Source organism: Chanos chanos, chromosome 8 (genome assembly GCF_902362185.1).
Source record: "Chanos chanos chromosome 8, fChaCha1.1, whole genome shotgun sequence".
NCBI classification, from domain to species: domain Eukaryota; kingdom Metazoa; phylum Chordata; class Actinopteri; order Gonorynchiformes; family Chanidae; genus Chanos; species Chanos chanos.
Genome location: NC_044502.1, coordinates 7,231,452 through 7,246,451, shown reverse-complemented (window position 1 = coordinate 7,246,451; position 15,000 = coordinate 7,231,452). Strand labels below are relative to the sequence as shown.

The window sequence follows — 15,000 nt, the reverse complement described above, 5'->3', positions numbered from 1 at the left end:
CTTTCAAAGTCTTTTGAACATATTAAACCAAGACTGAGTGTGTGTATGGTTTTCAATTACACAAATGGCTTTTGAGGGAAAAGTCCCCATACTGCGTCCCTGAGGGCAAAGCAATGTCAAAACGTCTACAGGGGACAGACGAGGCAATGCCGCAGCCCACCCAACTCTCACAGAGAGTAACAAGCTTTACTGTAAGCCCCGCCCAACTCCGCCCCCCACCCCCCGCCTCCAGTCCAAAACCTCCGTCCCGTACAGGTGGAGACGCTTACGACTCTCAGCGCTACTTCATCACGCTGGCACTGTTCCAGCCGCTCCTGTTCCTCTTAATCGTTGCTTTTTTTTTTTTGCCTTGAGGCCTTTTTTGTTTTTGGGGGGGGGGGGGGGGGGGGGGGTTTCGCGAGAGCTGATCTGGTGGCGGCTGGTGATCGGGACGGGCCAACAGCAAATGGTGCTGGCTGAAGAACGATGTTATTTCTGATTCAAAAATGCCGAGGCCCTTTCGTCTACACAATACGCTGAAAAGAACCTATTGTAAGCGGTTACACGAGGCAGATGCTTCTTCCATTGTGACCGTACCATTGTGAACGCAATGTCAGCGGCGGTCATCGTTCATAAAAAAAAAAAAAGCGGTCAGGTGTTTTTTTTGTGTGTGTGTGTATGTGTTTTTTTTTTCCGTGCCCTACGAAGGTCCTTGAAAACACAGGGCGACCGTTCCGGTAATAAAACGTCGAAAAGGGACACGTGCGAACCCGAGAGTGCGTCAGCGTTTTTCGCCCGACACCCACTCCCGCGTTGGAGACGACGCGTCCCGCGACGGCCTGCACGCACGTTTAAGGAGGTTAAAGTCTACGTAATAACTTTATAAAGAATTTACAACATCATTATACATTCTTATGTCACCGGTCATTACCAAAGCTTCCATTATCGTGCGTCACGACAGGAAGCAGGTGAGATATGCCTGTGTGTAAGACGTGTGTTTACATACATTCATACAAGCATGTGAGAGCTTATTTGCTGATAGTGTAATGGATTAGGCATGGGCATGTCATAGATTTCTCACACGTGGCTATTATCTGCAGTGTTGCATAGAGTTATGATTATGATCTTGTGGTGAGGAGTGATTCTGGAGGGTTGTTGGAGGAGTCAGACCAGAGGAAGACTGCCATAAGTCTAAGGCAAGCATCACTGACTCCAATGCCCTCTCCTGTGTGTGTGTGTGTGTGTGTGTGTGTGTGTGTGTGTGTGTGTGAAGAGAAGTGAGAGGGCTCAGGAGCATGACGAGGGAATTACCCATCATCTCAGACTCATCAATGATGGATGGCCAAAGTGCTTCCGTTTTCATGGTAGAGAACATAACAATCTTTCCTCTCTCTGCACTCAGTCCTCTACAGAGATCCACAGCTCACACACACACACACACACACACACACACACGAGCCCCTCCAGTTCACCCTATATGGACACCATACCAAAACACACCGCACAGACACATACACATATACAAATAACATCTTCCAGTTTGCCCAGAATGGAGACTATACAAATACACACACTCACTCATAAATTCACTTTCACACACATACACGCACACACACACACATACACTCCCCATCATTTTCATACTTTCCTCAGTAATCTTAATCATTTTCTTTATTGCTTGGTTATTTAACACATCATAAAATGAATCAAGTTTAATGCTAACCAAATGATGTGGATCATGTGGTATGAGGGTAGAGTAAGTTGGTCGTCTCTGGAGGCAGGGATATGGTGAGCTTCATTTAAATATGAATGAGTGAGCAGGGCTCTCACATCAACACAAGAGCGAGAATGTCTTGTTTCTGCTAGGATTACTGAATCCACACCTCCAACAGTGTGATGCACACCTCTCAGACCAGCCTTTCCCTTTAACACACACACACACACACACACACAAGCAGACACGCACACACACACACACACACACACACATCTCTCAAACCAGCCTTTCCCTTTAAAAACACACACGCACATCTCTCAAACACACCTCTCCAACCAGCCCTTCCTTTTAACACACACACACACACACACACACACACAAACTTTCTCATTTGGCAAAGATTCAGATAAGATCACACCATTAGCCAATCACACAATTACGTACAAGCATGGAAAAAACTTCACCTAGAATCTTAAGGCGTTAGTATTAAATGACTGTATGTGGAGTGTGTGAGAGAAGAACAGGTTACTGTATGTGGAGTGTGTGAGAGAAGAGCAGGTTACTGTATGTGGAGTGTCTGAGAGAAGAACAGGTTACTGTATGTGGAGCGTGTAAGAGAAGAACAGGTTACTGTATGTGGAGTGTGTGAGAGAAGAACAGGTTACTGTATGTGGAGTGTATAAGAGAAGAACAGGTTACTGTATGTGGAGTGTGTGAGAGAAGAACAGGTTACTGTATGTGGAGTGTGTAAGAGAAGAACAGGTTACTGTATGTGGAGTGTGTGAGAGAAGAGCAGGTTACTGTATGTGGAGTGTCTGAAAGAAGAACAGGTTACTGTATGTGGAGTGTGTGAGAGAAGAGCAGGTTACTGTATGTGGAGTGTGTGAGAGAAGAACAGGTTACTGTATGTGGAGTGTGTGAGAGAAGAGCAGGTTACTGTATGTGGAGTGTGCGAGAGAAGAACAGGTTACTGTATGTGGAGTGTGTGAGATAAGAGCAGGTTACTGTATGTGGAGTGTGTAAGAGAAGAACAGGTTACTGTATGTGGAGTGTGTGAGAGAAGAACAGGTTACTGTATGTGGAGTGTGTGAGAGAAGAGCAGGTTACTGTATGTGGAGTGTGTGAGAGAAGAACAGGTTACTGTATGTGGAGTGTCTGAGAGAAGAGCAGGTTACTGTATGTGGAGTGTGTGAGAGAAGAGCAGGTTACTGTATGTGGAGTGTGTGAGAGAAGAACAGGTTACTGTATGTGGAGTGTGTGAGAGAAGAACAGGTTACTGTATGTGGAGTGTGTGAGAGAAGAGCAGGTTACTGTATGTGGAGTGTGTGAGAGAAGAGCAGGTTACTGTATGTGGAGTGTCTGTAAGAGAAGAACAGGTTACTGTATGTGGAGTGTGTAAGAGAAGAACAGGTTACTGTATGTGGAGTGTGTGAGAGAAGAGCAGGTTACTGTATGTGGAGTGTGTGAAGAGAAGAACAGGTTACTGTATGTGGAGTGTGTGAGAGAAGAGCAGGTTACTGTATGTGGAGTGTGTGAGAGAAGAACAGGTTACTGTATGTGGAGTGTGTGAGAGAAGAGCGGGTTACTGTATGTGGAGTGTCTAAGAGAAGAACAGGTTACTGTATGTGGAGTGTCTGAGAGAAGAACAGGTTACTGTATGTGGAGTGTGTGAGAGAAGAACAGGTTACTGTATGTGGAGTGTGTGAGAGAAGAGCGGGTTACTGTATGTGGAGTGTCTAAGAGAAGAGCAGGTTTCACAGCTGTGATGCCAAACAGTTTGAGCTCTGACTGTGGACTAGTTAACACATGCAGGGAGAGAAACTTACAACACTTATAACACACACCTGCAACACCTGGCCACCGAAAACCTCACTGCAAGAGTTCAGATTCAGCCTAGCGGGGAAAAAAAATCCCAAAAAAACCCAAAACCAAGCGCAATTTAACCATCATACTGTTTCCTAACTGCCCGCTGCGCTTCACACGAACGCTGTCTGCGAATGTGCTCAACTTAAAAGGTGTTTGAGACGACATATAAAAGAGGAAAGAAAGACGCTGTTGAAGAAAAAAACTATCCGATCGGATCCAAATCATGGACGTGTTCTAATGACTCTCCGTCGCCAAGGTGAACGCCGATAGCATTAACAATCATTTTAACTGAGGCGAAAACCAGGATGTGCTGTAGGTAGAATTGTGTGTGTAAAATAGCTTTAATTACGAGATTAATTATGAACGCGGTAATGAGCTTAATTAATCAAATGTTCAAAAAGCTATGCCCCCTTGCCGTGGCAACACGTCTAATCAGTTCATAATTTATTGAAAGAAGTAAATAAACAATTCAACAAAGTGAAGTATATTCTAAAAAGTGATGAATTTCGTAGCCTGTGGTGCCTTATTGATTGAAGATATTCCACTCGATTAGTCACTTTTTTGTTTGTTTGTTTGTTTTCATCATTTGTTTTTGTTTGTTCATCATAAGCACTACGAAATAAGACGCCCACTTTCTGATTCAGCGCGTACCATCGCCTTTGACTATAAGCCACAGTCAGTGTCCAACACAGAGATTAGTTTGACATCTAAGAGACACGTGTAAGTGGAGAATTTTCTAGGAATAGCAACAATTTCAAACTATGGTAAATCACAATTTTTCAGCTGCTCAGAAAGAACACGTCAACCAGCTTGGCAGTCACACTCATTTTGCTCTCCGTCAAATCTTCACATTTATCTGTTCAACGCTCAGTCTCCTTTCTCCCCTGATCAGTCATTCATCTCTGCTTTGGACTGTTGTCAGAGCTCGCAGCCGCGCGCGCCAAACATGGCATTTCTCCAGCGTCTGGTAATTAATTTCAATATTTCCACAATACATGTCTGATTGACAGAGTCTTGTTTAGCTCAGAATTCTCATCCGTCAAGGGAATGTGTAATTTTCCTTTTTCTTCCTTCTTTTTTCTCCCATCTCTCTCTTTCTCTCTCTCTCTCTCTCTCTCACACACACACACGCGCACACCCACACACATGCACACACACACGCACACGCACATACACACACACACACACACAGCCTACAAACTGCAATTCTATGAATTACCCCATTGCGATACAGCGTCTCAGTGCCACAACCATAAGACGTTATGGCTGTCTCTCACTATTGCTATTGATTTTTCTTTTTTTTTTTTTCGGTTTGGTAACAAAACATTTTGATAAAGACTTAGAGCGCTGGATTCCAAATTGCCGTTCATCTGTATTCTAGAATGCCTGCAGGGACGACAGGCAATCCATCACGATACTCCAGGTAAATTCAAACTCATCAAGCAGAAGGCCAGTCGAAACAAACAAACAAAACAAACAAAAAAAAAAGGGTGAAAGCCAAAGATGATATGAACATGCTAGGGAGAACGATGTTTGTGTGTCGGATAATGTTGTTAACTGTGACGTAAAACGGTTTTGAATGGTACAGACACGAGAACAAAATCTCCAATCCCTGTCCAGGTTTCATGGTTTCAAGTTAGCCACTCCTTTTTGTTGTTGTTGTTGTTGTACCCGAGCTCCTTTGTGTTTTGCCCGGATGCTTTTTTCGGGTAGCTTACCTATACAGCCACCCTGCCGGCACCGTGAAACGTGTCACAGAGCTATTTGAATATCACTCAAGCACCGCTCTCTTCTGTCACTCTCCAAAAGTCACAATACCAAAAAAAATGAAAATGGGGGGAAAAAATGGCCATTTCTCTCCTCCTTTTCACATTTTATCACCACAGTAAATGCCAGTGACAAACGCCAAGGGAAGGTGTGTGTGTGTGTGTGTGTGTGTGTGTGTGGGGGGGGGGGGGGGGGGGGTGCATTTGGAGCCCAAATATAATTTATTTACAACCGCTTTTTAAGTGAAAAAACCCAAGCCACGGTGGTGTGTTGGGAGGAGAAGATGGTCAAACATTGGGTAATAAGGACCGCTGCAAAGCCACATGGTGTCTGTGTTTCACGTGTGTGTGTGTGTGTGTGTTCCAGAATCCATTTGTATCCCCAAAAACATTTTTTTTTTTTTTTTTTAATCTGGATTACGTTCTGCTTGAAGAGGCCTTTTCTCCCTAAATGGCTGACTCTGGTCTCTCATTAAACTATAAACATTCTTCTTTTATTGTCAGATGGGTTTTTTTTGTTTCTTTTCTTTATTTATTTATTCTTTTTTATTTTTTTTGTTGCAGTCAGCTCTTGAGTGCTAAATTTCTTAGATGGCTCTGTGTTGTCGAGCTATCCCACAGATACAACACGCAACCCATTTTAAAGACTATGAGAACTGGGTTTTTTTTTTAAATCATTCATGACCACAGCTAGACCACAAACCAAAGGTATTAAAGTTATTTCAATAAATAAACATCTTTGGGGCCCAAGAAGGAGTTTTTTTTTTTTTTTTTTTTTTTTTAACGGCAGCGGGTTTTGGAGTCTGTGCACATGTATCCGGTGAATTTAAATAATAAATTCCTCCTAATTATACCCCAAAGTTATTAGATTATAAATTAAATCGTTGTGAAATGTGTATTTGCTGCATAGCAACTAGTGGATTAATGTGGATAATTATTCTGTCGCTTGTTGAAACGGCAATGCATTTAAAACGGTTTTTGCATATCGTACACTAATGGCGATGAGATTATCACCACACACACACACACAAAAGCACACACACACACACACCCACCAAAGCTATCAGCCAGTGGCATTGTTATCATGCTGTTCAGAATGTGTATCATTAACTCTATGTAAAACATGTTAAAGATAGATAGGGCTACCAGGATTTTGCATACTTATATAATCTTCATTTTTAATAATGGGTTAGGATGGAAGACAGAGTGTGACATGTTGACCTACAACTAGTCCCTTCTAGCTTAATACTCTCTGATTGGGAGCATAAACATAATTAACCAATATGCATAATTGCTCATTAGGATGCTAATGAATATGTATACCAAAATGACTCCTTGGCAGAGAACATGGGTCTTGATAAAATGCTGCTATAGCTATGAGACAAGGCCGCAACAGACACTATTAAAACACCGGGTTCGTAAAAGATTTACTTAAGGTTCACTCAGGACCAGAATGAATATTGCTTTATGAGACAGCTATAATGAATCTAAAAATTTGAGCTGACCTCTGGTTCTTGCTGTAGAGACTTAGGGTGATATTGTATCTGCCAGCTGAAGAAAGATAAAGCCTGGGGTAAACTTTGCCAGAGGGTGTCGAAGCGCACACCTTTTATGAACAACTCCTAATGCTCTGGATCTCTGACAGAGCCAAAATGGAGGCCACTGAGCCGCCAGTTTCTCTGTTTTCCTAAGCTGGGAATGAAACTGACAGTTCTTGTAAGACCTGTTCAAACAGAAAAACACCCAAGACTTTCCACCTTTTCGTGTTTTATTCCAAATGCAATATTTCTGAAAAGGTATAGAAAAACATCTGTTTTACCAGCGAGGGACTGAATAAGAAGAAAGATAAAGAAGAACCAAGAAATGAAGAAAAGAAAGTCACAAATATTTATGACATCAAAACTTAATTCACTCTACAAAACTGCTCTTGGCTTCTTGTTTCCCTGTGGTCTAAACAGATCAGACGAAGTTGACAAATTAATCCCCTCTATGTGATTTTACAAAAGAGTGCTTCTCGATTCATCTGAGTGTGCAGAAATGGAGAGAGAGAGGGAGAGAGATTTGCGTAGCAGAATGCAATGTTTTCACATGAGAATTCAAGGTATTCAAACCTCTCAGTGCATGCTGTGTTAAAACCTAGCGAAGGAAAACAAATCTGCAATTGCAGATATTGTCAACAGGCTTAAAAGAGAACATAAAAACTATATTTCTGATATTCATGAGGGCTTTGTCATCCAAAGTTGAAGTGTCGCGTTGACTAGGTTCATCGAAAAATATCCAGAAAATAGTGCACAGCAATACACAGAAGAAAGTTTCCGCTCATTTAAACATGAGAAACAGCGTCGGGGAACATGGTAATAAATATATACAATACGTTGCATACCAAAGAGCTCCAATTGCAACGATGTCGGCATAGTGGAAGCTGATGCAGCAGCAGTAGCATTCCTTAGCACTGCTGGAACTGTCCAATCAGCAATGCCAATAACTACAACATTTGAATATAGTAGTTTCTGGTGTGCAGTAGTTCCTGAGTGACCATCTCACAATCCTGATAACTCAGAATGTTTTTGTAAGTCTTTGTAAGTCTTTCTCTCACACAGGGATCACCTCAGTCTCTTTGAGTCGGGGTTGGTACAGACTCCCTCCGTCATGTTTAAAGTCACCGACAGCCATGCCATTGCAAAACGAGCTGCGTAGCATAATGGGACGGTAAGACGACCTGTGTAGCACAATCGTCTAACGAGCGCGGAGGTGAACGCTGTTCGTGTAAGTGAGGGATTCTGCTTGGCTTAACAGAACAGAGCTCGACTGGCCAAAAACGCCATCAACAGTCATCTACAGTCAGCACGTGTCGAACACCTGACATATACTGTTATAAGTATACAGACTGGCAATTCCATACTATAGACACTTTAAACCAATCATTGGTCTAAGCAATTTAAAAAAAAAAAAAAAGTGAGTGAAAAAGAGCATCTGCAAGCCCAGACTCTTGGTTGAACATGCGACCAAACTATAGGTGTTACTAAAGCGTGAAAAAAGAACGTGTCGTGTTAAAGGGAAAAAACTACAAACCCTCATGACGTCTTTGGTCTTTCAGAAGTTCAATATCATGAGGAGTTCTAGGATATTCATCTGCGCTTCATAAATCCTACTCTATAAACATTCACTTCATTAGGTTTCCATAAGTAGCTTCCAGATGGAGCTCACATAACTGTGTCCATAAAGTCCATGTATATTAATACTTAAGCTAATCCATGCAATGAAATAATTCAGCATGTGCTTCTTCATAAGCAACACCTTCCAACTTTTAAAACCAAACTTCAAAGGGCTTCCTAATATCTAACTTCAGAAGAATAAACTTTCCAACTGCACTTTGACAGCAAATCCAGGGTGAGATGGACCTTTTGATATGCTTAATTATTTTCAGACATGAAAGTGGGTTCTATATTACCCTCAATTCTGATACCAGAGCACCACCATCCTACCACGCCTAATCAATGTGTTTGGGACCTGAACAGGCTCTGATTGGTCGACTTTTCACCACGGACTTTTTCTTTCCTTTTAACGTTTCTTTAATCCCGGTGTGAACCTGAGCTTCCATTGGTGATTTCAAATTTAGTCAGTAGAGCTACTAAGGAGAAAACGGGTTTTTTTTTTGTCTCAACGGTTCTTCTCTGTCAGGGTTTAAAGTGTAATTTGAGGAGCGTGAATTTGGGCACCCACGCAAGTGAGCATCCAAATGATGTGGGGTAGAAAAACAACACTGATAAAAAAAAAGAAAAAAAAAAAGAAACAAAAATAAACTGAGTCTGCCCTACTGTATGTCCCGCCACTCAAAGTCGACTAATTGAAAAAGAAACTCAACCAGATCCGACTGTCTTGTCCATGAGTGACCTTTAATTGATGGTGTCATTGTGGGACACCCAGTAGAGCAGCCACTGCGCGATTGTGTGTGAGTGTGTACGTGTGTGTTTGTGCGTCCAATATTTGATTATAAGCTGGTCTCCATGCTGTAGGAGCTGTTTGAGCGCTAATTAATTACCAAGCATAAGAGCCTTGTAGATAATTGCTGTATACACCATCATCAGTTCTATTAAAAAAAAAAAAAAAAAAAAAGGGACCATTATCACCTAACTTATGCAAATTATATTTTGTCAGCGTCAACCCTAACCCCTTCAACCTCTCCTATTGAGTTAGAAAAAAACAGGCACTTGAGCAATGAAGTAACATCCCAACGCTCAATTTGCACAACATTTTAATAGCAAAGTAGCACAGCGGAGGAGAGTGGAAGTACATGCATCAGTGACTATTAGATCTGGTGCGGGATGCAGCTTGCATTCATATCAGTGTTTCTTTTGGATGGCAATCGGAAGAAGGGATTATTTTCCTAGGAAATGACTGTTTACCCTGTTGCTCGGTAATGTCCCTATGTGAGAGCCGGATGTGTTTGTGAGAGAGCAGTCGAAGCTCGTTATAGAGAGGACTCTGGGGTTTCTAAAGCAGAAACACACACACACACACACACACACACAGTGTGTTTGTCACTCTCGCAAACACACACACACACACAGACACACACACAACCTCCATGATTAGGTGCGGTGTCTCCTGTTCGTCGTGACCTTAGGCGAAAAATCAGCGGCCCGTGTGGGTCTTCTCACCTCCTCGTATTAAAACCGGGCTAAAGTGGGTCATAAAGAGCTCCCGTCGGAAATATGAAAAGTGAACAGCTCCGTGGCGAGGAGCCCCCCCAACAGGGAAATCATCTCTAAATAAATCAAACATGTGACGAAACCAAAAAAACTGCTCAACATATGCTCCGGAGAATCAGACATGAGAGAGAGAACGGCCCCAAAGCACATAAATATACAGAGATCTCTATCAGCACAGTTTATGGGGGAATGAGCCCAAAGCAAACTGTGCTGGTGAAATATTACACCCAATGTCAAATAAATCAGACGTTTACTTTTTAACCTCGTTAAACTTTTTTTTTTTCTTTTCTTTTCTTCGTAACTCGTCTGGATTTCTTCATCACGGAGACCTCACGTTTTCTGCCCCAGACGTTCCAAATATCCTCTTCCTCTTTTCCTGTGCCTTCCTCTGACACCCACACTACCCCCCCATCACACCCCCCCCCGTCTGACCCACCCACCCCCATCTCCTCTCCAATCTAGCTCTTCCCCCCGTTTCTCCTTCCTTTCTCGGTTATTGGATTAGATTTATTTAGTTACGTGAAACAAAGCAGATTTACCAGCATCACTACCGATTTTTAGAGGATTTGTAGCATATCTGTGTCCTGCTCACAAGGTCGTGAGATGTTCACCCCTCCCAAAGGAAGTGGGAGGACAGAATTAGTTGTCATTTCCTTTTCTAACTAGGAGAGGAGAGAAGAGAAGAGAAGAGAAGAGAAGAGAAGAGAAGAGAAGAGAAGAGAAGAGCAGAGAAGAGAAGAAAAGAGGAGAGGAGAGGAGAGGAGAGGAGAGGAGAGGAGAGGAGAGGAGAGGAGAGGAGAGGAGAGGAGAGGAGAGGAGACCCAGGCCAGGTTCGGCTCATTCGTGAGGAGCGGACTCACCGGAGTTGGGGTCGGAGTTTCCGTCAGCTTCGGTCCTCTTGTCCGGCGAGGCCTGCTCGTAGAAGTCGTCCTGTGCCTGCACCAGAGGGAGAGGGTGTGAGAGGAGGGGGCCACTACCCACGGGCTCGTGGTCCCCCAGGCCGCTGTCACTGCAGCTGTCCTGAGAGCCGTCCGGCAGGTGAAACGTGACACGTCGCTGAGACTAAAAAAACCCAAGAGCACAGAGACACAGCGCCCTCGTTAACGCTCGCTTCCACCTCCAGCCAATCGAAGACAGAAAAAAAAAAAACTGACCCGCTTAGTCGGTTATGGATCGGTCAGTCTTCGGAGGTACGCGAATTTACGTGAATTTAGCCGAATTTTTTTTTTTTTTCCTATTTCTTTTTCTTTCTTTCTTTTTTTTACACAGAAAAAAATTTGAGAAAAAGTTCAGAAAAGTTTTTTTGTTGTTGTTGTTTGTTTGAGAGCCTGTGACATTAAAAGCAGTTTGAATGGAGAAGGCCGGAATCTGATGACTAAATTCGTTTGGTTATTTTGAATTTGTTTGTTTGTTTATTGGTTTCTTATTTGGTTATTTAAGCATGGCAAACACAAGTCACGTTTCACAGCACAAATCTCACACCACTTATCACATGCAAGTACAATGCAATAAAAAAAGAACCCCACAGAAATACAACACAATGACATGCTATGTCATATGCTAATACACATTCATGACATGTCGTAATGTGAAGAACCACTCCATACTGCTCTGCTCTCCAGGGAGAAATATCTAACCTCATTACATTAGATGAATATAATGTACTTTAAAAAATCAATTTGCCTTGTGTTGTTTCTTTTTTTTTTTTTTTTACAAATTGAAAAGAAAAAGGCTATTACACCAAATGACTGGCAATACATGTAGGGGTAAAAAAGGTGAATTTTCTTTTTTTTTTTTTTATTAAAATCAACACTTTAGATGAAAATGGAAAATGTTGTTGTTTTGTTGTTGTTGTTGTTGTTGTTGTTGTTACCCCCCCCCCCACTGTAAATGCCAGGTTAAAAAAAAAAAAAAAAAAAAAAAAAGCTTTGTTTTAATGACATTTTGGGAGATACTCTGATATTCTGTGTCTGCCCTGTGATGCCAGGTGATGGCACAAGGTGATGAGGGATTTTGGGTGGGCACTGTGGGTGTGTGGCACAGTGTGTTGGCTTGGATCAGCTGTCCTATTTCTCTATGCCATGTGCTCGGGGCAGGAGACAGGGCTACACGCCGCATGGCACTTCCACGCGGTAATGTGTGAAGGTCTGCTCATACTGCACTCTTAACACGTACACCTGAATTCCCCCCCCCCCACACACACACACACGCTCATAAACACACTTACTCATTCTTTCCTTCTCTCTCTCACGCACACTTACACACTCTCATTTTGTCTCTCTTTCTCTGTCTCTTTCTGCCTCTCTCTCACAAACACACAGACTAAAATAAACACACACACTCTGTCAATTACACACTCACTCCCTTTCTTTCTCTCCGTTTGTCTGTCTCTCTCTCACACACACACACTCAGACAAAAACACTAAAATACACACACTCACTCTCTGTCTGTCTCTCTCTCTCCGTCTCTCTCTCTCTCTCACACACACACACACACACACACACACACATGCTCATCTGTGTCTTTAAAGCCTATGGAATGAAGTCACAATCCACTAAAGGACGATTTATGAAAAATCCACTCAATCTACAGTCCTGTCTTTTCATTGGCTATCTCAACCCTTTGCAAAATGTTCAGCAGACTACAAGTCTCTAATGACATTTCAGAAGTCCAGAAATGAGTTTTCAGCTAACCTTTTCTGAGTCACAAGCTCTTTTTTTCTCCTTTCTCCAGCGACTGACTTTGACTTGGTATGCTGTAATTATTGGCAAAAGCAAAGGTCAACCAATCCCGGCATGATGCAAATGAACTCATTATATAATTTAGTGCATTTCAGAAAGCAAGTGACATTCAATTAGAGTAAGAAAAAAAAAAAGGCAACAGGGAGAGATTCAGCAGTTGCCGTCACCACGGTGACACTGCATTTGAAACAAGCCACTTAAGAGAGACAAACAAGGCCCCAACACACTTCTCAAAAATGACCCTCCCTCATGACAGAGTTTGAGTCTTGTTTTTTTTTTTTTTTTCTCTCTTTCTTTCTTTTCAGGCCACTGTGCGCACGTGTGTGTGTGCGTGTGTTTGGTATAATAGAGGGACAGAGAAGGAAAGGGAGAGACAGACAGAAAGAGGGAGACAGAGAGAAAGAGAGAGAGAGGGTTCGAGAGCACTGGTGTCACTGAACGTGTGTATGTACACACACATTTGTTTCTGCCTGTCTGTGTTTATCCAACTCGGCAACATATTCTTTTTCCTCTCTTTTTTTTTTTTCGTCTTTTTTCTTTCTCTCTCTCTCGCTCTCTTTTAACCACATGACATTCGACTGTCATGAACATGGCCATGCCAATTACCCAGTTCAGTGAGGTAAACATTCATTTGAAAGAAAGATCGAACGACTCGCTTATTGCACTTGTCAGTCCGTTAACGTAACAATGTCTCTCACACACCCCACCCCCCACCCCAAAACCCAACCCCACTCCACCGCCATCGACCTACTCGGCCACACCCTCGCACTCAGAGAAACCTCTCCAAACCGAGACGGGAGCAGGTCGGCGATGGAAAGAGAGGCCACGGCCTTCAGTAAACATGCCTGAGGTGTTCAGGCGTCTGCCGCTGGGTAATATGCACCCTGTGTGAAAATGACTCTATGGAAACGAGCAAAGTCTGTCATTTTACTGCAGAACATCCTTCATAAGGCTGTGAAAGCCAGCTGAGAATAACAATACAGGCTTTGTAAATGTTTGTTCTTTTCTATATGCTGCTCTCACCAAGTTTCCCCATCTTACACCCCTGCGCGCCGAATGACCCAGCAAAACGTGTGCCGATCGGATGAATCGGTGGATAGGTCGCTTGTTAAGAATGATATATGGAATACAATACATTTTTACTGCGCTGTAGTAGTAATAAGCATGTCTGAGAGTCGAAAACCGAGCAACCTGTGTGTGTGTGTGTGTGTGTGTGTGTGTGTGTGTGTCTATATTATGTGTATTAAGTGACAGACACAGACATATATATGGCCAATGGAGAGACTGTGAGAGGAGACGCAGGGTTAATAAGTTGTTGTAAATGCAGTCACAGTGGTGTTTAGAGATGAAGGGGTGGTGTGATGTTTAAGCAATGTGAAATAAGGGGGAGGATCTGATCTGTGGTCAGGGGTGGTGTAATGATTCGTCAGTGTGAAACGTGAAATAAGGGGGAGGATCTGATCTGTGGTCAGGGCAACTGAGAATATAGCAGTCAGATATTTGTGCAATTTGCCAGCAAAGAATAAAGAAATCAATGTAATCCCATAATACACACACACACACACACACACAGAGAGAGAGAGAGAGAGAGAGAGAGAGAGAGAGAGCGGTACACACAAACTTTATTTTCCCTCGATGCCTTAGAGGAAAATTGGGAGCTGCATCGTATTGAAAATGTAAACACTTTTCAGACGAAGTGGAGGATTTATTTAAACCACATCCAAATAGAAAGATATGATACTTGGCATTGAAAACATATGTGCATTTCTCTCTCTCTCTCTCTCTCTCTCCCCCCCCCCCCCCCCCCTCTCTGTGTGTGTGTGTGTGTGTGTGTGCGCGCACGCGTGTGTGTATGTTGTACGTTTGCCCGGCAGAGCCTCATGCGTGTGTGTATTTGCATAAGAGCGACTTAAGCCATCCCCACTGCCAACTGACACGCAATCATAGCTTATCATGCTTGTCGTCTCTCATTAGCGGCATGTTTTCATATTTTAACAGACCAAATAAGCGCACACACGCGCACACACACACACACACACACACTGGAGCCGCCAACTAACCACACACTGCTGCCCCCCCCCCCCCCCCCCAAATCAAAGATGTTTGCCCCTCAGTCAGAGTAAACAATATCAATGTCAAAAAAAAAAGTTTACCATCCAAAGACGCAAGTTGATCAAGGATCTGAACTCATTTCTCATCAGAAAGAGAGAGAGAGAGA

The 15,000-nt window shown here is 42.9% G+C and overlaps 1 protein-coding gene across 6 annotated transcripts in view; it reads right to left on the bottom strand.

Moving 5' to 3' along the window:
• pcdh9 (protocadherin 9) overlaps nt 1-15,000 on the bottom strand; it is a 195,199-nt gene that overhangs the window by 61,289 nt on the left and 118,910 nt on the right. For 5 of the 6 annotated variants that reach the window (XM_030782452.1, XM_030782451.1, XM_030782453.1 and 2 more), the window contains one exon: nt 10,901-11,102. In XM_030782452.1, the coding sequence (XP_030638312.1) occupies nt 10,901-11,102 (202 nt within the window). The remainder of the gene's footprint in view (nt 1-10,900; nt 11,103-15,000) is intronic. The other variant, XM_030782456.1, reaches the window with a different exon arrangement.